General features: G+C 38.1%; 1 protein-coding gene across 1 annotated transcript in view; it reads left to right on the top strand.

Moving 5' to 3' along the window:
* The window catches only part of UVRAG (UV radiation resistance associated), a 293,487-nt gene that overhangs the window by 206,185 nt on the left and 63,014 nt on the right, over window positions 1-24,288 (top strand). Inside the window, exon 13 of the mRNA XM_030333127.1 lies at window positions 6,710-6,788. Within this exon, the coding sequence (XP_030188987.1) occupies window positions 6,710-6,788 (79 nt within the window). The remainder of the gene's footprint in view (window positions 1-6,709; window positions 6,789-24,288) is intronic.

The following is a 24,288-nucleotide window of genomic DNA, read 5'->3' as shown; positions in this document are numbered from 1 at the left end:
AATCAAACAATTGGGAAGATTGGTTAGCACTTTGTATTCACGTTCATCCATCACAGTTGCTCTACTGCATCCTAGATACCTGGCTCTCCTGCCACATGACCACAGCAAACCCTCTCTCCTTTTACCCCGTTGCCGATTTTCCCTTTCATTCCTGACAAATTGCCTCATTTCTGCTTTCACAGAGAAAATAGAAACCATCAAATCGGAATAACTCAGCTTCTCACCAAAACGCCTCAGAACCTTTTACTATCAGTAAAAAAAGTTTTAAATTAAAAAAAAAAACACAAAGAAATAAATTGACATTTGAACTTACATAAAAGAAGCTTTTATTGTCATCTCCATCATCCTCAAAATGCCCTCTACTTCCTTGATCTGCAGTCCTTCAGCTGCACCCTCTGGAAATGCATCTGTCTAATCAACAAGCTCTCCCATATCTTCAGGCTCTTACAGCGCAGCCCACTTCTTGCTGCACCTGAATTTTCACTGAGGACTCCACTTTTTCTGTAGCCTTTTCACTGGTAATTATCCATTTTCTTATATGCTGGGTATTCAGATTGAGGAGGTGAGGTCAGGGTGTTCTTGCTTCTCATTGCTTTTTCTAGATTCTTACTTCTCTATTCTGTCGGTAAAGTAAACATCCAAGAACACTTCTCCTTTGAGACATATGCCCTTCAACTATGCCACTCTGTCCCCTACCCATCTCTCAATTACAGTGCCCTTACTCTTCTATTTTGGCAACTGAGAAACGGAGGAGACAGAGAACACAGAAAAGAGAAACACTCTCTTTATTCAAAGTATTGCTATTGTAAGTCACTTAACACCCAAGTGGATGAGCCATCGAACACCCGGCTCTCTCATTTTCTTGATCTTTGTCACCAATGAACTCTTGCATTTCTTTGTTTTCATTTACTCCCATGGTTCACTCCAAATCACGTCATCATTTCAGTTCGCATCCAAAATCTGATTCAGGCATCTTGCTCTCTGATGACTACTTCCTCTCCTTCAGCTCACTGGTTCAGCCACTTGTTCATCGCTCCTCTTGGCGACCTTCAGACCCTGGCCCCTTTTTTCCAGTTTAGATATTATGGCCCATTATTTTAGTAACACTTTTGTCTTGCTCCCTGTTGCTTTTTGTCATCTTTACAGCCCTGCCATCCATTTTCTCTGTACTTGCCGCATCCAAGCAGATGTGTAGAGAAAGTCACACGATAGCACCGTTATAAACTCATGATTAATTACCACTTCTGGACTTCCAGTAGTGCTCAGCAGTTCTGTTACATTTCTTTATTCAAGTTGTTCTACCATTTGATCAACCTTCCATTTGGTTCGGCAAAACAGACATTAAGAGTTAACGCATGATCCCTCCCTCTACATCACTCTTCACTTCAAGCCATCACGAAATCTTTATGATTTTATTTCCTAAAAGCCTTCCAAATTGGTCTCGTTGTTGCCATATCTAATACTGTTGCCTTCGTCCAAGCAACCATGATCTCTCACCTACATTACCGCAACAAGCTGGTCTCACCTTCTCCAAACCTCATGAGATGGAGAAAACCACGTGAGCAAAATAAGGCTGCACATAAGTCAGGCAGACAGGTCAGATCACTTAGGCCCCGAAAGCTGAGGAGAGGAGTGGAAATTGAAGACAATGATTAGGAAGCAGGGCTGAGAAGTGACGTGATAAAAAGGTTGTACTTATGGGGCACCTGGGTGGTTCAGTTAGTTAAGTGTTCAACTCTTGGTTTTGGCTCAGGTCATAATCTCACAGTTTGTGGGTTTGAGCACAAGAGTTTGTGAGTTTGAGCCCCACGTCGGGCTCTGCGCTGACAGTGTGGAGCCTGCTTGGGATTTTCTTTCCCTCCTTCTCTCTCTGCCCTTCCCCTCTCGCCCTCTCTCAAAAATAAATAAATAAACTTAAAGGGGAAAAAAAAGGTTGTACTTAAATGGGTAAAGAATAATACTGGCTTCTAGTGAGTAGACAGGAACGCTGTTAAAACATCCTACAACGCACGCAACAACAAAGAGTTTTCCAGAGTGGCAGTGGAATGGAGAGATAAGAATGTTTCATAGGAAAAATGATTTGTTGACTTGGTGAATCATCGCAGGTATAAAAGACAAAGAAGGTGGGTAAAAATTAAATGTCATTCTAAGCCTGAGTAACCGGGAAGAGTGATGGTAGAAAACTAATCTGGACAGGAAAAAGCATGTTAGTTTGAAGTAAAGTTATGGCCTCAAAACATACTGAGTATGTATTGTCACATGTTCTACAAATGCATTGAGCAAAAGTGATCTTAATATGCACAGTAAAAAATTTGAATTAACTATAGCCATATCCTCATCCCCAGTTGAGATTTAAAGCACGCTCTTTTGCCTGGATTTTTACTGTAGTGGGTCTCCATGTTTCCTTTCTTGCTCCCCTGCAGTTTATTCTCACAGAGTAGCTGGAGTGTCCATGACTAGAATTTGATGTGGGACTTTGAAAGTGAAGGCAGGAAACTATCACCAATTGGGAGTCCTCTATAAAAATGTCTAGGTTGAGGAGGAGAGGGTAGTGCTTATAACAGTTGTATCTTTTTTTTTTTTTTTTTTACTTTTATTTATTTTTGAGAGAGAGAGAGAGAGACAGAGACAGAGCACAAGTGGGGGAGGGGCAGAGAGAGAGGGAGACAAAGATTCCAAAGCAGGCTCCAGGCTCTGAGCTGTCAGCACAGAGCCCGACACAGGGCTCAAACCCACAAACCATGAGATCATGACCTGAGCTGAAGTTGGACACTTACTTAACCAACTGAGCCACCCAGGTGCCCCACATTTGTGTCTTTTTAAAGTAAGAATGATTCAAAATCACTTTCTTTCACAATTTTTTTCTAAATTCTGTGAGATTCTTTGTGTATACATGCATACACAACACATATAAAGACCATACATGTGAATCTTTTTCTTTTCATTCCATTTACTTGCACTTCAGTAGATCTACTTTGTAGCCTTAGCTATTGCCCATCATGATGACTCTTTGGCATTATATTTTCATGGCTCCTGAAGGAAGGATGAAGTTATATTAAGTGTATTTACTTTTGCATATTCAATATTATAGAATCTTGGAGATGAAGGAGGTGTATTTCATCCAGTCTAATGAGTCACCCAGTGTTTGATCCGTCCTCCCTTGTCATTTTCTGGGGCTGCTATGACAAATTATCCCAGACCTGCTGGCTTAAAACAGCAGAAAGTTACTCTCTCATAGGTCTGGAGGCCAGAATTCCAAAAGTAAGGTGTCAGCAAGGTTACACTCCCTTCAAAGGCTCTAGGGGAGAATCTTTCCTTGCCTTTTCCAGCTTCTAGTGGCTCCAGGTATTCCTTGGCCTGTGGCCGTGTAACTAATTTCTGCCTCCATCTTCATATGACCACCTTCTCTGTGTCTCTTCCTCCGTGTGTCCCTTGTACAGACATTTATTGGCTATAGGGCCCGCCCAAATAATTGAGGATGTTGTCATCTTAGAATCCTTAACTTAATTGCAGCCCTTTTTCCAAATCACATTCACAGGATTTGGATATGGACATACTTTTGGGGGGCCACCATGCGGGCTGTTAGGCCCTCTGAGTATCTGTCCGTTATTTGTTGCCCAGCTCCTAACTGGCTGCCTCTACCCAAGATCTTTTGGATTTTGACTAACTCTGGGCTGAAGTCAGTTTTCCTGTAACTTTTACCATTGACTTCAGTTCTCCCCGTCTGAAACCATGAGAACAAAAACATCTCTTTATCTCTCAGAAAGCCCTTCGTTTGTTTTCTCGGAGCCTTCTCTGCTCCAGACTGAACACCTCTGGTTCCTTTAGCCGTTTGTCTCAGAACCATAGCTCGCATTCTCGTAATTATCTTGGTGGTGCTGCTTCTCTGAAGCACTCAGAGGTGAGTAGAAAGAATACTGAATTTATCGTTGAAGACCTAATACTCAGGTCATGTCTCTTCCGCTAAGTAGATGATCAAGGCAAATCAGTTTTCTTATAAATAACAAAAACACTGGACCACTCTACTTCACTGCATGCTTTTTATAGTCAAATGAGATTGTTGCAAAACCTATAAGAAAGTTGCAAATTATTTATCCACATGCTTATATTAAAAAAACAAAAACAAAACCGACATTAACTCCCAGAACTGAACACAGATCTCTCAGTATAGTCTGAACCAGTATTTGCCAGTAGCATGTTTCCTAATAATCTGCTTTGTTTCTGTTAATACAACCTGGGATCACAATAGCTTTTTGGTAGTCATGCCATGGCTCTTTATTCATACTGAAATTACTGTGTACTCAAGAGCTCCAAATCATCTCCACACATAATCTATTTATGCTTTCTAATTCATTGATACATACCATGTAGAGTCAGTGAATTTTTCGAACAGTTTGGAAATACAGTTGAATTTGAAATGTATTTCATATCGATCATTTTAGTTGCCTTTTCTGTAAGTTTTATAATAGGAAATATAAAGTTCTTCCTCCAGTTATTTAATGTAATACCCCCCCCCCTTTAATGAATCCTATTTTTGACACTAAGGACATTTTTCTAGTTGTACTTGAATGACCACATTCTTACTAAACCTTCTACAGTTGCTAATGTGATTCTCTGTCTGTACTGAATTAAGATGCCTTTGATTTGTATCTTCCATCCTGATGGTAATAGGTTTTACCCATTAAAATGGATTTCATTTTTCTAGATTGCTTAATAGATCTATAAATCTATGTACTTTTGCAAAGTGAGATGAATGTGTAGTAATTATAAGCTGCTATACTGTTCAACTTGAAGTGACCTCTTAAGAATTTGAAAGCAATATAAGATGTGAACTCTGTCCTCATGTTTGATCTGTCTTACAATTGCACTGTTTGACCTTGGGCTTCAGTTACTCTTCAGATTTGTTTTAATGTTACGTGCACACCTTGTGACTTTCTATAAAGAAGTCCCAATGAAGTGATAAAGTTGATGTTGTGAGATCCATTTTTTAGGAATTTGGAGACCTGGTTTTCAATGATACTTATTTCAGTGTACTCTTCTAACATTTGAAATAGTTTCTGTATTTATAAATTGAAAGTAGAGATACACGTAGGCTTGGAGAGCTGTGCAGATAGCCTTATAGAATAACAACTACATAGTACAGTGCTTTGGAACTCTAGTAGGTTCCTTCCAGAGGGCCCCCATGGTGTTATGTCTCTGCAGTTAGGTAGTTCCTTTGCAAGCTTCCTCATACAAACTTGGATGATTCCCAGACGCACTGTGAAAGCCTGGTGTTGCACTTTTGTTTATCCTGAATTTGCTGTCATTTTTATGTATCTCCATTTAGGGCCACACCACATTCCTAGTTTATTTTTTACTGCTTCCATAAATACAGAGCTGTATGTTCTTAATGGATGTATGAAGCATTTGGTGTTCCCTTACTAGAGAATAAAGACAGTTCGTGACCTTGCTCATTCCCCAGTGCCTATAATTTAAATTTTTTTTAATGTTTATTTATTTTTGAGAGAGAGAGAGACAGAGCACGAGCAGGGGAGGAGGAGAGAGAGAGGGAGACACAGAATCCAAAGCAGGCTCCAGGCTCCAAGCTGTCAGCAGAGCCCGATGCGGGGCTTGAACTCGCAAATCGCGAGATCATGACCTGAGCCAAAGTCAGACGCTTAACTGACTGAGCGACCCAGGAGCCCTGTCAGTGCCTATAATTTTATAGCACAACAAATTTACCTTTTAGAAACTGTATGTAATCAACAATTCTCAAGAATTTAATATAAAGATTTTTTAATTCTGTTTCGTTTATATTTTCTGGAAAACAATATCCAGCAAACTTTATGGAATGTACCTTTGAGAATATCCACTAATTGTTACCTTCCATTCATTTCAGTAGGATTATTTTATTTTTGAGAATAATCATATATTGCCAAACTCAGGAAGGTGAAGTTTTCTTCTTGACCCTAAGTTGTGATTGATCTGGATTTGTGTATTTACTTCCGAGGGAAAAAAATGTATGCTTAGTTTGCAGGGATAGGAAAAAGGAAATGGGGAAACTTATTCTCTAAAATAACTCATCATCTTGATAAAGATCCACAGATCTCATGCCTTTGTTATTTCAGTAAGTCAGGTTAAAGTCTTAGGAGAGCTCTGTGGCATGAGTATATTGCTTTGGAGAAGTAACACCCAAATAGCCACCCATGTGGGCGTGAATGAATTTTTGGTGAATTTTCACTTCTATTAGTACTGTCAATTTGACTGGCCACCTTTCAAGAAGCAGAAATCTTATATATTGCTTTCAAGTCTGATTTTTTCCCCTTAATCTTCTTTTCCCATATAGTAGAAGCTGAGATGTCAGATCCAATGTATTAGAGGAAAAAACTTGTAGGATCTTAATTTTGGCATGGTAAATTTGTGATATGTAAATATGAAACACAGTGGCCTCAACTCCTTGGGGTTAGTGGGTCACTTTTTTATATATTAGTCCCTTATTGCATGATCTACTCAGTTTTTTGTTTTTTTAAACAAAGCAACCATTGATCTGATTTGACTAATTATGAAGATAATAAGGTAATAGATTGCAACACCTATAAGGAATTTAGTTCAAGTCTTCAGATACTTATGCCTTATTCAAGGAACTTCTACCTTTGTCAATAACTTGGAGGTTGTTTTACTCAAACTTTGGAAAAGATCTGATCCTGCTTAATTTTTTTTTTTTTTTTAGGTTTCCATTATATCCAAAAGGAGGGGAGAAGTTACAATTTGATTATGGTGTCTATCTTCTGAACAAAAATATAGCACAGGTAAGTAAGTAACTTCTGTCCTTCTCTACTTCTCATATACAACCTACTTCCTTGGATTGCTAACCTTCTTTCTTTATAAATAAGTACTACAGTTCACTGTTCTATTTAAGCAGTTACAGTGATAACGCAAAATTCTTTTTTGGCTACAGTTTTATTTTATGTCATTCTAAATACTACTGAGAAGCAGTGGGTACAAATTGAAATCCTCCTACTAAACTCAGAAACCCTTTACTGAGTTGTTACCTGCTGGTACACTATACTTGAATGTGTGGGTTTATATCTTTTTGCCTCTGTACCTTTGCACATAGCTTTCTTCTCTTAGATCACTTTCTTCTCTTAGACCACTTTTAGGGACTCATTTTGCATTGGGAGTTGTTTATGGAGTAAGTTTTAGTGCCTTTGGCCAGCCTTCAATGGTCTCCTCACCTTACTATGCAGGAACCAAAAAGAAAGACCAACCATGTGGTCCTTCCAACCCATCTGGGGCTTTTGTGGCTCTCTTAACATCAGGCCAGTTAGTACCTCATTTAAATAATGTCTTTCCATATGCTGTAGAAAGACTAACAGATGCTTCAGTCTGCATTTTTCTGAAAGAAATGCACAACATTTCTTTGGCATACTTGACTAAACTTCACGAGGTAGACGTTCCGTAAATTTTCCAGTTGTAAAGGAAGATCACCTTCAGTGCTTTGTTTTTATTTGGACATCCTTCCAATTAGAATATCATATGGATCAGTATCCACGGTTTGGCTGTCACTTAAAGACATTATCAGCTGTATCCTCAGACTTTTTTTTTTAAGGAAGCAACAAGGTTTGTGATGGATTTGTTTTAAAAGGTTGCCTTTTATCCATATGAATCTAAAGACTCAATGAACAGCTCCCTTATTCATTCCTGACAGATCTAGAATCATTCCTCCATATGGTGTCATTCTTTGCCTTTCTTCCCCTCATTCAGTATCAGTTTAGTGGGGTTTTTTTTAATTTTTTATTTAGATTCCTACCCTTTTGATAATGGATCAAATTTCTAGTTTGCAGTCCTCAGTTAATCATTTTCTTCATAAGCTCATACTCATTGCCCTCTCAGCCATACCGCTTTATTATTATTGCTGTTTCGGCCCATTCTTTACTCCAGGTAGGCAGCCTTGCTCGCAGTATCTGGCCTGTGACTCATCTTTCCATGTGCTGTTCTTCCCACACCTGATGCGTTCCCTCTCTCCATTTTTGGATACTAACGTATCTTAGTCTAAGACATGGGACTTCAGGAGTGCCTGGCTGGCTCAGTTGGTGGAGCATGGGACTCTTGATCTCGGGTCATGAGTTCAAGTCCCACATTGGGCATGAACCCTACTTAAAAAAAAAAAAAAAAAATAGCACTTTAATTCCAAGGCTGTTTTATGCTACTGATTATAGTCATTATACTATGAAAAAAGCAATGCTTAGACAGAACTGGTCAGAAGTGGCCTAAGAGTGCATTAAGGGAGAAGAGGTCTAAGTAAATTAGAGGGTACCTCCAGGTGAAGTCAGCCGTGTGGAAAGGGGCACATGGATACTAGAGTCCAGAGTCTGGGGGTCAGAATGCCAGGAAGGTTGGTAGAACTAAGTTTTGGTCTGAATTCAGAGGTCACTCTCTCCTTGACGTGTTTTCTGTTTCTTGCTCTAACTACCTACACCCTAAGGTCCAACGTCTGTTGGAAGATTCCAGGTGAAACGTACTCCTGGATTTCCTCATAAATCTCAGCTGCAGACACACATACACACACACACACACACACACACACACACACACACACGTGCACACATACATACCCATGCAAGCATACGCACATTTAATTACTTCTCTGGGCCCAATAGGAATGCCTATAGATGGTATAAAGAGGTGTTAGGAATAGCCCAATTTACTTTGACAAAGTTGGAGGCTGACTGTATACAGTGGAAAATTTGGGAAAGTCAGCCCTTTATCTCAGACTCTCATCCCTAGTCCTGTTCAGTCCTCACTTTGCAGCGCTTCTCAGGAAGCCTCTGATTTTACTCTTAAGTGAACTGAGTCCACAAGCATGCTGAACTAGCTTTATTCATCTGTTTAAAATATGGGTTACTTCCAGTTATTTTGTATCCTCTGCAATTTAATAGTCTTGTTGAAAATTTGAGAGATTACACTATGTGTGCATTTAAGATTGATACGTTAATTACTTTAAATCCTGAGAGAGAAGGCATCTTGCTCTCTGATGTTTTTTCTTCACTGTTGTGGCAGTTTTAAAAGGAGGTGACAATACGCTTTTTATAAACAGATTTTCTTAGGTTTCAGAGTGCATTCAGGAAGCCTCTTCTGACAATTTAGAAAGAAACTTTTAGCAAATTTGTGACCTTTAACCTTTTTTTGGTTCAACTCTATGTGTTTCATCTTTAACTGTTTCTCTGAGAATGTTTCATTTTGTCTTTGGCTTTAATGCCATCATTTTATTACGTTTCAATTTGTAACAAATCAAAGGGCCATTAATTAGTTTGGCCCCTAACCTGTATTCTATCAGTAAAATATTGCCACCTTTTTAAAGATTTCTTTTTCTTTACATACATACTAATACATGTTGTCAAAGGAGAGTTTGTCTTCTCAGCCAGCCTCATTTATACCCCATCTCTAGAGATGTGAACAAATCATACTATTAAAATGGCCCCACCTCAGTAATTTATAAGCCACGTTAGTGGAGGTGGATGAAAGCATTGGCATATGTTAAAGTGCCAGAGAAAAAGGAGTGAAGTCATTTAATACCGCATCCATAACTTGGTTGAGGATTTGAATAGTCAATAGGACCTTTCATCACAACCAGAAGTAGTAGTAAAATCACTTTTTTGGTAGAGGAAATGACAGAATTTAGTAATATTTGTTACTTCAGTATTTGGGATCAGTCCAGCCCGTTTTGAAAGCACAAGCTTAGAAAGACAGGCCTTCAAGTAGAAATCCTCAAGTGTTGTTTGAATTGCTGAGAGGATTGGTATGGCCTGTTTGCCCTCTTCCTGTCATTGCGGTCTAAAGGTATGTGTGTGTGTTCTGGGCTGGGCTTTGAAAGTGAATAAAGCAAAATGTCTTGGTTTTAGTACCATTTAGTAATATTTTTCACGTGTCAGCCCCTTTGTCTGGAAATAGCTTCCTTTGTTGGTTAACGTGTAACCCTGTAGGAACAGGCCTGGCAAAATTCAAGCACAGTAAAATCATCATTAGTTAAAAAAAACAGGTTCTGGGGCCCCTGGGTGGCTCAGTCAGTTGAGCGTCCAACTCTTCATATCAGCTCAGATCATGATCGCAGAGTCGTGGGATCAAGCCCTTTGTTGGGCTCCTTGCTGAGTATGGAGCCTGCATAAGATTCTCTCTGTCCCCCTCTGCCCCTCTCCCCTGTTGTGTGTGCTTTGTCTCTCTCTCTCTCTCTCTCTCTCTCTCTCTCTCTCTCTCTCTTTGTCTCTAAAAATAATAAAATAAAATAAAATAAAATAAAATAAAATAAAATAAAATAAAATAAAATAAAATACCAGGTTCTGCCATAATTGTCAGTGAGTTTATAAGTACGTTGTGTTAGAATTTGTGTATAGCACAGTAGTTTTCTTTCAGTTTCCAGAGCATAAACAGTAGTAAATAAAAAAATTACAATGCTTTTGCCTTAAATTAATGGAGAGTTTTATAGTTTGAAACACACACACACACACACACACACACACACACCCATATGACCCTCATTATCGCCCTACAAAGTGAAAAGGGCAGCTAATGTTAAGTGAGTTTGAAGACAGTATGGCTGTTGACATCTGTCACTCCGGTTAGGATCACATATTCCGACAGGTGTGTCAGAGATTCCCTTACTTCCATATACTTCATTGTTCTATGTACAGTTGACCCTTAAACAACATGGATGTGAACCATGAGGGTCCACTTATATATGGATTTTTTTTCAGTAAGGACAGTAGAATATACGTTAATCAACTGCTTATGTTATTGGTAAGCCTTCCAGTCGATAGTAGGCTATTAGTAGTTAAGTTTTGGGGAATCAAAAGGTAGATGGATTTTTCAACTGTGTCGGCAGTCGGCATCCCTGACCCCTGCCTTGTTCAGTGGTCAACTGTATTTCCATCCTAAAAGTGCACACAAATCAAAGAAGGTGACATTCTCAGATAGGAAAGGGACTGAATGTTCATTGAGTAGAGGCAACTGTTTTGTACATTATGATATTTCTATTAGTAAGCCCAATGCTTGAAACACTATAAAGTCTCAAAAGATGTTGAATGAATGAATGAATGAATGGTGATACAGCATCATCACACAGTTAAGAAACTGAGATCCAGAAAAATCATGACTTCCTTAAGATTGATCAATTGATTCAACAAGTATTTTGTCACACTTTTACCGTGTACTGTATATTCTGAGTCTCAACTGAGAGAGCAGTGCATGAGACATACAAGATCCCTGCCTCATAAATAAGCCAGACACAAAAGCACAAATATTGTATGGTTCCACTTACATGAATTATCTGGAATAGGCAAGTGCATAGAGACAGAATGCATAGAGACCAGGAGTGGCGGGTTGCGGGGAGGGGGGAATGGGAGTTATTACTTAATGGCTACAGTTTCTATTTGGGGTGATGAAAAAATTTTGGATGAAGATGGTGTTGGTAGTTACAGAACATTGTGAATGTAATTATGAGCTTGTGTTATACACCTAAAAATGGTTAAAATGACACATTTTACTCAATATATTTTACCACATTTTAAAAATTAATATATTAAAAACCATTGAATTATATCCTTTAGATGGGTGAATTATATATCACAATAAAGCTATTTTTAAAAAAGAAAGGAACCTACATCATTAAACTTACAAGCTAATGGAAAGAGACAGACAGTAAACAAAATAATTTTAGATTGTGGTTAAGTGCTGTAACCAAAATCAATTAGGCAATATAATGGGAAGTACCTGGAAAGGGACTTGCTCTAGATAATGTTGTCAAATAAGCCTTACTGAGAAAGTGATACTGAGCTAAGACATGGAGCTGACAAGGAATCAGACATGCAAAGAGCTAGGAAACAGTGGAGCAGTTTGTGCAGAAGCCCTGATGTAGGCAAGAGCTCGTTGTTTTCAAAGAAAGGTAGATAGCCAATGTGATACGAGTATAGTAAATAAGGGGAGAGGTAGCCAGGAAGCATATCATATAAGGCCTTAGAGATTATAAAGAGTTTCAGTTTTGTCTTAAATATAAAGGGAAGCCATTGAATAATTTAAGTAGGAAAGGGACTTGATTTGATTTATTTTTTCAAAGGTTGCCCTAGCTGCTATCAAGGATTATGGAGAGCTAGAATAGTAGTAAGTTACCACTGGGGTGCCTGGATGGCTCAGTCGGTTAGGTGTCAGACTCTAGCTCGAGTCATGATCTCACGACTTGTGGGTTTGAGCCCCATATTGGGCGGTGCAGAGCCTACTTGGGCTTCTCTCTCTCTTTCTCTTTCTCTTTCTCTCTCTCTGCCCCTTCCCTGTTCATGCTCTCTCTCTCAAAATAAATAAATAAACTTGAAAAAAAAAAAAAGAGAGAGAGGGAGAGAAGTAAGGTACTACTTAGAGGGCTATTTCAAAAGACCTGATGAGGGTTGGTGGTAGTTTGGACTGGGATAGTAGGGATAGAGATGGAGAGAATTGAACAGTTTTAAAATATATGATGGGTGGTGCTAAACATCAGTAATCATCAGGGAAATGCAAATCAAAACTACAATGAGATATCACCTCACTATTATCAAAAAGACAAGAATTAGCAAATGTTGGTGAGGATACGGAGAAAATGAAACCCTTGTGCACTGTTGGCAGAAATGTAAACTGGTGCGGCCAGAATGGAAAACAATATGGAGGTTCCTCAAAAAATTCAAAGTAGAACTACCATATAATCTAGCAATTCCACTGTGGGTCACTAACCAAGGGAAATTTACCTTACCTTCATTTACATATTCATTGTAGCATTATTTACAGTAGCCAAGACATGAAAACAACCTAAATGTCCATCAGGGGATGAATGGATAAAGAAAATGTAGCATGTGTTCACACACACCACACTCTGGAAAATTATTCAGACATTGATAAAAGAAAGAAATCGTGCCATTTGCAACAAGTGGATGGACCTTGAGGGCATTGTGCTAAGTGAAACAAGTCAGGTAGAGAAAGACAAATACCAAAGGATCTCATTTATATGTGGAAACTTTTTTATTTTTTTTTAATTTTTTAATGCTTTTTTTTGAGAGAGACACAGAGTGTGAGTAGGGGAGGGACAGAGAGAGAGGGAGACACAGAATCCGAAGTAGGCTCCAAACTCTGAACTGTCAGCCCAGAGCTCAATGTGGGGCTTGAACTCACGTCTGTGAGATCATGACCTGAGCTGAAGTCAGATGCTTACCTGACTGAGCCCCCCAGGCGCCCCTATATGGAATCTTCAAACAAAGATCAAACTCAGGTACAGAGAATGTTTGCTGGTTGCCAGAGGTATGTTGGGGGGGGGGGGAGGGCGGGTGGTGGTTTAAGAGGTAGGTAAAATGACTGAAAATGGTCAAAAGGTAAAACTTCTAGTTATAAATCCTGGGGATATAAGCATGGTGACCATAGCTAATAATACTCTATTATATATTTAAAATTGCTAAGAAAGTACAAATCTTTCTTGACTTATGATTGGCCTATGTCCTGATTAAACTCATTGTAAGTTGAAAATACCATGCTGAAAACTTATTTAATACACCTAACCTACTGAATGTCATAGCTTAGCCCAGCCTACCTTAAACGTGCTCAGAACACTTACATTAGCCTACAGTTGGGCAAAATCATCTCATACAAAGCCCATTTTGTAATAAAGTATTGAATATTTCATGCAATTATTGAAGACTGAAAGAGACAAACAGAATGGTTGTATGGGGACAAAATGGTTGTAAGTGTATCAGTTGTGCTCTGTGCTGCTGCCCAGCATCGTGAGAGAGGATCGTATCACAAGCCTGGGAAGAGATCAAAATTCAGACTTAGAACTATGGTTTCTAATGAATGTGCATCACTTTCACACTATCCATGACCCACTCCATAGAAAAATCATAAGTCAAACCATTGTAAGTCAGAGACTGTCCATGCATCTTAAAAGTTCTCACCCTAAGAGGAAAAATGTGTAACTGTATTGTGATGGATGACTAGACTAATTGTGATGGTAATTTTGCAGTATTACATCTATCAAATCATTATGTTGTACACGTGAGACTAATAGAATATTTTATGTCAATTATATCTTAATAAAAAGTAATAAATCATGTCATGGGAGATGAGCTAATGGATTGAATGTGGGAATTGAGGGAAAAGGACTAATCAAGAGGGACTGCTAGGGTTCGTGTATGAGCAACTGGATGCATGAAAATGCCATTTATCGAGATAGGGAGGAGTCTAGGAGATGGGGCTAGGGAAACCAAAAGTTCTGCTTTGGAATTGTTAAGTTTGAGTTATCCTCTAGAAATCCAAGTAGATTCATCAAGTAGGCAACAGGGTATTTGGGGCCAGAACTCGGGGCGGGGAGGCCAGTAGTGGAGATAAAAATTTGGAAGTCGTCAATATAAAGATGATATTTAAATCCATGGAACCAGATAATATCAAGCAGGAAGAGAATGCAGAGCTCAAAAGAGAGAGACCCAAGTATGGACAGAAACACAGAATGGGATTTGGTTCTGGGAAATCACATTTAGAAGTTGGGTGGAGGAAGAAGCAGTAGCAAAGACTAAGGGGAATGACTAATCAGGTAGGGAGAAACACAGGAGAAAGTCATCATGTGGAAACTAAGAGAAGTAAATTTCTAGAAGGGAGGAGTAATCCACTATGTGAAATCCTGCTGTAAGATGAAGTAGCCAGCAGACTTGGGAATGTGGACGTCGTTGACGAGCAGTTTCAGTAGATCAGTAGGTGTGTTGAAGAGTGCATAGGAGGGGCGCCTGGGTGGCGCAGTCGGTTAAACGTCCGACTTCAGCCAGGTCACGATCTCGCGGTCCGTGAGTTCGAGCCCCGCGTCAGGCTCTGGGCTGATGGCTCAGAGCCTGGAGCCTGTTTCCGATTCTGTGTCTCCCTCTCTCTCTGCCCCTCCCCCGTTCATGCTCTGTCTCTCTCTGTCCCAAAAATAAATAAAAAATAAAAATGAATGAAGTGAGCCTCTCAAAGGAAATCAGCTGATGATAAAATTTAAGATTTTAAATGAGAATCAGTATTTGGAAAACTTTTGTTTGCCCCCATGAGATTGATAGCTTTCCATTCCTAAGGATGTTTTTGATGAGATTGGTAGTGGTATTTAACAAATGTCATTTTTAAATATTGTATAATGAATGTGTCAACATTTAAAACCTATATAACTAGTTAGCCAAGATCTTCAAAGTGACCAGTGTATGATGCTGTGAAATCATGTGTAGGCAAAGGTCTCTTTAAAGTGCAAAGAAAAAAAAAAGAAAGAAAGAAAGAAAAGAAAAGAAAAAAATAGATTTTAATGTAACAGATGTGAAAACTATTTTGGTGTGGTTTCAGATTCTACATTGATTCTAACCTTTAAGAAACTACTATTTGTTGAGGGGCACCTGCCTGGCTTAGTTGGTAGAGCATGTGACTCTTGATCTCAGGGTTGTGAATTTGAGCCCCACATTGAGTGCAGAGATCACTTAAAAATAAAATCTTAAAAAAAAAAAAAAAGAAAAGAAAAAACTTTTGGGCTAGTATCAGAGAACAATAGCCATAATTATCTGAGAAGGCCTTTAAAATACTCCTCTCTTGGGGTACCTGGTGACTAAGTTGGTTAAGCGTCCAACTTCGGCTCAGGTCATGATCTCACAGTCCGTGAATTCGAGCCCCGCGTCGGGCTCTGTGCTGACAGCTCGGAGCCTGGAGCCTGCTTCGGATTCTGTGTCTCCCTCTCTCTCTTCCCCTCACCCACTTGCACTCTGTCTCTCTCACTCTCAAAAATAAATAAACATGTAAAAAAAATTTTAAATGCTCCTTTCTTTTCCAACTACATATCTGTACAAGGCTGGATTTTCTTATGAAATAACATATGGTAACCACTGAATGCAGACAAATATATGAGAATCCAGCTGCCTTCTGTTAAGGTAGACGTTGCAAAAGACACTTGCAAAAATGCAAGACAGTGTCACTCATCTCTAAATTTCTTTTTTGGAAAATATGCTTGTTTTTCATTGAAAATACTATTATATTAACAAGTAATCGATTTCTATTATGATTTTTTTGAATGAATTAAATAAAAGTTTTCTCAATTGTTACTTCTAATATAGTAAATATTGGTATATATGACCCATATGACACAAAGCTCTTTGACACCCTCAGTAATTTTAAGTGTAGAGATCTTGAGACCAAAAAGTTTGAGAACCACTATCCTAGAGAATGTGGCCATCCAGATTCCCTCGAAACACCTTAGTTGCTCATAGTCTGATAAGTAAACCAAGACATGCTTGTTGGTTTCCCAAATGTGGAACATTATATAAGAGACTTACCAATTTGAACTCTGGTAATACTATTCTCTTCAACTCATAAGGTCAGGCCGCTATCAGTAGGTTCTCTCCTTATTGCCCTTGGCTTTTCTTTAAGCCAGGCCTCTTCTCTCCTTTCATGAAAGCTCAGGGACTTAACAGTAATACTTTGAGGATCTAGTTTACAAATACTAATGATGATTTACATTTGTTTTGAATGTAATGGCTTTTATTATACTTTTACGTCTGTATCACATTTCATACGTGAAGTGCATTGGCCAGGTCTATCTTTAGAGATAAGAAATTGAGCTGCTGCTATGCTAACTTCCTGAGCATGACAAAGCTATTAAATGGCAAACAGAAATCAAGACCAAATCTTCTGAGGTCAGTCTGTTTATATCCCACTGACGTTTCTTTTCCTTTCTTTTTTGTATTTTAAATTTTTCAGAAATTTGGGCCTTCTTACAATCCTGTGAGGTGGACAGGTCACAGGCAGTTATCAGCCTTTTGCAGATGGGACCCCTGAGATCATGAGTTCAGTAGAAGAACCAGGATTAGAACCCGGGAACTTAATGACCTCTCTTCCTTTTACTCTTTTACCTCTCTTTCCTCTCAAGTTATTTTAAGACTTCATAGAAAGTAAAAGTAGCTTCTCCTTCCAAAATCAGTTGGAAACCTCCGTTCTGCCAAGGACGTGGTCTTTCCCTAAAACTTGTCTACTCACAGGGCCCACAGTGCACAGCTATTTAGAAGGGATCAGTGCCAGCTTACCCCCAGCAGCTTAAATTCATGTCTATTTCTTCAACATACAGTCCAATGTACATAACACATGGGGAGAAAACGCATTTTTATTTTCTTAATTCTTGGAATCAAGAATACAAATTCCAAGGATGTTTTAATAGTCAGATTGCCATTTTCCTCCCCTGCTGCCTACAAAATTTGCCAGTAATATAGTAGAAACCATTTTTTCAAGTCCTATACCTATATCTTAAAAAAAAAAAAAAAAAAAAGCTTTACTGAGGTATAATTCACACAGTCATACAATTCATCCATTTAAAATGTGTAATCCAGGGGCGCCTGGGTGGCGCAGTCGGTTAAGCGTCCGACTTCAGCCAGGTCACGATCTCGCGGTCCGTGAGTTCGAGCCCCGCGTTGGGCTCTGGGCTGATGGCTCAGAGCCTGGAGCCTGTTTCCGATTCTGTGTCTCCCTCTCTCTCTGCCCCTCCCCTGTTCATGCTCTGTCTCTCTCTGTCCCAAAAATAAATAAAAAAAAACGTTGAAAAAAAAATTTTTAAAAAATAAAATGTGTAATCCAGGGGCACCCTGGGTGGCTGAGTCAGTTGAGCGTCCAACTCTTGGTTTCAGCTCAGGTCATGATCTCACAGTTCGTGGGTTCGTGCCCCACGTCAGGCTCTGTGCTGGCAGTGCGGAGCCTGCTTGGTATTGATTCTCTGTCTCCCCCTCTCTACCCCTCCCCTGCTCTCTCTCAAAAATAAATAAATAAGCTTCAAAAAAATCTTTTAATATGCAATCCAGTGGTTTTTGGTATATTCATTGAGTCATGCAACTATCACAACGTGTCAACTTTAGAATATTTTCATTGCCTTCAAAGATACCCTGTACCCATTAGTCATTCCCCATTCCCCAAGACCTCCATCCAGCCATCATTCTACTTTCTATTTCTATAGATTTGTGTGTTCTGGACATTTCATATAAATAGAGTCATACAATGTGTGGTCTTTGTGATTGGTATCTTACGCTAGCATAGGTTCAAGGTTCATCCATGTGATAGCATGTATCATTCATTCCTTTTCATTGCCAAATCGTTTTGGCTATTTGAAGATGTACATGGATCTGCCACATTTTATTCATCAGTTCATCAGTTGGTAGACATTTGGATTGTTTATACAGTTTTTGGTTATCATGTATAATACTGCTATGAACATTCATTTACAAGTTTTTGTGGGGTCATATATTTTCATTAGTCTTGGGTATTTACCCAGGAGTGACATCGCTGAGGCATATGGTAACTGTTTAACATTTTGAAAAATTGCCAGGCTATTTTTAAAGCAGTTGCACCATTGACCTTCCCACCAGCAGTGCATAAGAGTTTCAATTTCTCTACATCCTTGACAGCACTTATTATTTTCTGTGGTTTTCATTATAGCCATCTTGCTGGAAGTAACATGGTATCTCATTGTGGTTTTGAGTTGAACTTCCCTATGGCTAATGATGTTGTGCATCTTTCATGTGTTTATTGGACATTTGTAATATGTTCTTTGGAGAAATGTTCAGTCAGACACCTTGCCCATTTTTAAATTGGGCTATTTGTCTTTGTTATTAAGTTCTAAGAGTACTTTATACAACCTAGACATAAGTCCCTTCTCACATGTATGATGTGCAAATATTTCCTCCCATTCCATAGGCTTTTTCGTGTTCTTGATAGTGTCCTTTGAAGCACAAAGGTTTTAAGCGTTTTTTTTTAAGTTTTTATTTAAATTCCAGTTAGTTAACATACAGTGTAATATTAGTTTCAGGTATACAGTATTGTAATTCAGTACTTCCTACATCACCTGGTACTCATCACAAGTACTCTTTACTCCCCATCACCTATTTAACCAATCTCCCCACCAGAATGGCTAAAATCAACAACACAAGAAACAAGTGTTGGCAATGATGTGGAGAAAGAGGAACTCTCTTGCATGGTTGGTGGGAATGCACAAAGTTTGCTTCTGTGTAGTTTTAGTTCATATGTTTAGGTCTATGATCCATTTTGAAATAATTTTTTTTTGTAGAGTTTAAGGAAGAGGTCCAGTTTCATTCTTTTGCATGTGCGTATCCATTTGTCTCAGAAAAATTTGGTAAAAAGACTACTCTCCACTCATTGAATTCTCTTGGTATTCTTGCTGAAAATTAATTAACTATAAATGTGAAGATTTATTTCTGAACCCTAAATTCTGTTCCATTAATCTGTATATCTGTCCTTATGCTAGTAGCACCCTGTATCTTTTTTCTTTAAAAAATATTTTCTAAATTCAATAATAATATATGCCAATTGTAGAAATTTTTTAAAGTACAAAAGAAGATAGAAGAACAGATTTTCTATAAATAGTCTACAATCTCCTCATGCATACGTACCTTCTGGATCTTCCAAACTTTTTGTCTTTTTCTTACATAGTTGAGGTAACATTATATATACTGCTCTATATCTTTTTGTCTTTTAACACAAGCATTTTCCTAACCCATTAAAAACTCTTAGTCAATATATATATTATATATATTATATATATACATTATATTATATATTAAATATATTTCATTTCTGTGCATATGTTATAATTTATTTAACCATTCTTCTAATCTTGGACATTTATTCTTCTAGGGTTTTCTTTAAAATATGGTTATAATATTATAATTAGTTATAATATTAGTTAGCACTAATATGTACTTTATATATATACATATATGTGTATATATATAGTTACATATTTTTTAATGTTTATTTATCTTTGAGAGAGAGTGTGTGCATGAGCAGGAGAGAGGCAGAGAAAGAAGGGGACAGAGAATCCCAAGCAGGCTCCATGCTGGCAGCACAGAGCCTGATGCGGGGCTCAAACCCATGCACTGTGAGATCATGACCTGAGTTGGAACCTGGAGTGGGAAGCTTAACCAACTGAGCCACCCAGGCGCCCCTTGTTACATGTATTATTATGTTACATATATATTAATATATTTCTGCCCTATAAAGTGACATACTCAGATATGAGATATAGTAAGGTGAATATTAAAGCAGTTCATAGTGGCAGAAATCTTGTTTCTCAAACTTTTCTGTGGGTCCTATAATGGTTTTCCACTAAATCGGTTCACACCTAAGCTTTATGCTGCTGTGGACAAAGCAGATTTTCAGTCAAATCCTTACTTTGAAAGATGATGATAATTAACTCATAATCCTGTGTGATTTTTTTTTCTCTTTAAAAGTAGAAAAATCATGGGGCGCCTGGGTGGCTCAGTCAGTTAAACATCCGACTTTGGTCCAGGTCATGATCTCACTGTTTGTGAGTTCAAGCCCCGCGTGGGGCTCTGTGCTGACAGCTCAGAGCCTGGAGCCTGCTTTGAATTCAGTGTCTCCCTCTCTCTCTGCCCCTCCGCTCGCTCGCGCGCTCTCTCTCTCTCTCTCTCTCTCTGTTAGAAATAAACTTAAAAAAAAATTTTTTTTAAGTAGAAAAATCACATTTTCTTATGTGTATGTATATATGTCAACCCACAAATATCTGAGTGTTTGAACTGTGCAAGGCCTGTGAAAGGCTGACTTTACTCTCAAGCTGCCTATTTTTAGGGGAGGGGAATTAAAAATATGTACAATATGTAAGTAGTTAGCCAGCAGTACAAGACATGCAATGATCACTATCAAGGGAGAAGTTCTGTTCAAGATGCAGATCTGGCTCATGGCAGATAGAGTCCTGCGGTAGTTTAGAGTCCACATACCTGGGTATGCATCCCACTGACTGGATGAACTTGGGCATGTGATAAAATCTCACTGCACCTCCTTTTCCTTATCTTTTTAAAGATTGGATAATCCTCCTAGGATTGTTGTGGGGACTAGAAACAATGGGTGTCAAGTTTATAGCTCAGAATTTGCCCCAGAAAGGTACTCAGTCAATGGTAGCTGCCATTTTTATTCTTCATTTTGATTTGTCATTCCTGTTAGGCTGATGTGGAGAAACACTGCTTCAGTAGAAAGCTATGGCACCTGAACCTGGAATTCGAGGATAGGGGGATCTGGGTCTGGGTAGTGAGAGCAGAGGGGGAGCTATGGTGCAGAAGAAGCACTGCTTAAGGTATATCAAGACCAGCCTGGATGAAGCAGAAAGTTACCTTAATAGCAGAGATAGGAAGGATGGTTTTGGTTTGGCCATCATTGACCTTAGCACCATAGTTAACAGTCTTTATACTTGAACCTCAGTGTGGTCTGTATGAGCTCCCTGGGAGTATTTGGGGTGTTTGGTGAATAGTTACTGATTGAACATCTTATAGTTAAGATTGATAGTTATTATTTCTGTTTAAAAATGTGTGTATTTACGGGGCGCCTGGGTGGCGCAGTCGGTTAAGCGTCCGACTTCAGCCAGGTCACGATCTCGCGGTCCGGGAGTTCGAGCCCCGCGTAAGGCTTTGGGCTGATGGCTCAGAGCCTGGAGCCTGTTTCCGATTCTGTGTCTCCCTCTCTCTCTGCCCCTCCCCCATTCATGCTGTGTCTCTCTCTGTCCCAAAAATAAATAAACGTTGAAAAATAAATAAATAAAATAAAAATGTGTGTATTCAAATATATATTTAAATGTATCTTGATTTATTCCTATTTAAATGAAGGCATTAATTGAGGTAGAAAAATTATTAATAGTTTTTCAAAAGTATTCTGTATTTAAAGAGAGAACGTTACCTTTTTGTAGTTATAAGTAATTGGTTAAGTGCTCATTATTAATTTTTAAAGAACCATGTCAGTTATTAACCAGTTTACAAGACATTTTTAATGATTTAGTAGTTGTGATCACTGGACTCTTTAGATGCCAAGTGATAAATTGACAAGACAAAATATTTTTACCTTGTTGGAAATTCTTTCCACTTTAAACTGACACTAGAAATCCCATGTCAAAAATAGCTTCCAAAATGAAAAATAAAACAATTGTAACTCACATTTATATAGCTTATTTTAGAGTACAAAGATCTATCACATATATCATCCCTTTTTTTTCTTTGCGAGAGAAAGTGTTAGTATTGTTATCCACATTTTACATTTAGATGAACTGAACCTCCGAAGGATGAGCAAAGAAATTCAGACTGATGCAGGGGACCCCACTTGCTGGTTTCCTTTTGTTTTTTGTTTTTGTTTTTTTGGTTTCCTTTTATCAGACAAAGAGAAATATTAAATAACAGCTTTCCCTTTTATCTGCAGCTACCTAAGAGCAAAGTGTGAATTTAGCAGCCTGTTTTGTTTAGCCTCTTTGGTAACTTCTCTCTCTTCCTTTTTCCTAGTTGTTTTAAAAGATTTACTTTAGCATTTTACTTTGCATATTTTCATATTTTAAGCTGCCAAATTATTTTCTTCATTTAAAGAAATAAACTGCTGGGAAGGTGGGTGGGGGGCGGGCTAAATGGGTGATGGGCATTAAGGAGGGCACTTTCTGGGATGAGCACTGGGTGTTATATGTAAGTGATGAATCACTGAATTCTACTCCTGAAACGAATACTTACTGTAGGTTAACTAACTTAAATTTAAATTAAAAGAGAGAGAGAGAGAGAGAGAGAGAGAGAGAGAGAGAGAGAGATTCCTTATTCAGTAATGACATTAGCCTTTTGCAAAGCACCTCAATTGAGTAACATTCTTTGCTGGGAGGAAAATATTTAAAGAATGCACCTCAACTGCAATGAAATATACAGTGTGTAATTCAGAGAAGGTAGACTATAAATTGTAGCTATTTTTTATGGTTAAGCCTCATGAAATGAATTATGAGAAGTAATACCTATGAAAAGTCTGATTTTAGTTGGCATCAAAGGAACCAGCATGACTTAGGTATAAGCTATTTAAGGGAATGAACTTCAAAAAATTATTATATGTAAATTTTGGTACCTATTAGAAACAAGCATTTTAAAGTGTCCACACTTGGGTTTCCAGGGATGATAAAATTGTGATCCTAATGAATGTAACTTTATCAAGTGAAAGGCCAAAATCCTAGAATAAAATGCACTAAAATAAATACAGCATAGTGAGTGTTTCAGAGCAAGTCCTATGGCTCTAGACTGCAAGCGTTCAATGCCAGTTGTATCACTTTAAACTATATGATTGTGGATAAGTTACTTCATCTCTCTGTGCTTTCATATCCTGTAAAATGAGAATAATAAGAATGCCTATAATTAGAGGTACAGTTCCTATCCCTTAGAGCTGTTATAAGGATTAGATAGTATTTAAAAAGACTTAGAATAGTGCCTGGAACAGAGTAAGTGCTAAATATGTTTGCTAAATACTAGAATGCAAAGTACGGGGTAATCTTTGTGATAAATCCCATATGCCACAAATGGGAAATGAGGTGACAATGTGTGGAAGTAGATAACGAGCTACAGTTACAAATAAGTAAAAGAAGGGAAAATTGCCTTTTTAGCTGCATCAGTGAGTACCATGTCTATGGAAGGAAAAGTATTCAACTTGTTTAGTGTAAATGAGTTTTTAGTTTCAAGTTAAGGTGATCATTTTCTTTTTTTTTTTTTTTTCCAAAATAGAAATTACTTTTATCGTGGAAATGATCCAGTCTCAGTGTAAATTTTTAAAATACAGAAAAGCACTAAGGAAAAAAAATAAAGCCACTTGGGTTTCTCCTACTCAGAGACGACCATTGTAATATCGTGGTGAACATCTTTCCAAATATCTATGCAAATATATATATGCATAAGTTAAATAAGTAAAATTTTATGTAAATGGTTTCAGAGCATGCATTCTATGCTTTGTTCTACTTTTTTCATTTAACTGTATTGTGAAGGTAAATTCATGTTGATGAATATAATTGTGTAAAATTTTGTTGTCACCATGGCCTTTTGTCAGATGGACATACTGTAATTAACAGTTTCCTTGTTGGTGAACATTTAGATGGATTTCCAAGATTCCCCTATTGTATACAACATTGGAATGAGGAAGCATCCTTCCTCATTAATAATACCTGCGTTCTGTTATTTGCTTAGGATAAGTACCTAACTGTTGGGTCAAAGAATATATATATTTTAAAGTTAGGTATATATGTGCTTCTTTACCCTCTTGTCAATATTATACATTACATGTTATTGTATATTGTATGTTTATTAACCTTTTTTCATATGAGAGAAGAAATATATCTCTATGCTTTTATTTGTAGCTTTTTTTAAATAGATGTTTATTGATTTTTGAGAGAGAGAGAGCATGAGTGAGGGAGGAACAGAGAGAAGGGGGACAGAGGATCTACAGCGGGCT

The sequence above is a fragment of the Lynx canadensis genome, chromosome D1 (assembly GCF_007474595.2).
Source record: "Lynx canadensis isolate LIC74 chromosome D1, mLynCan4.pri.v2, whole genome shotgun sequence".
NCBI lineage: Eukaryota > Metazoa > Chordata > Mammalia > Carnivora > Felidae > Lynx > Lynx canadensis.
This window is presented reverse-complemented; position numbering and strand designations above follow the sequence as displayed.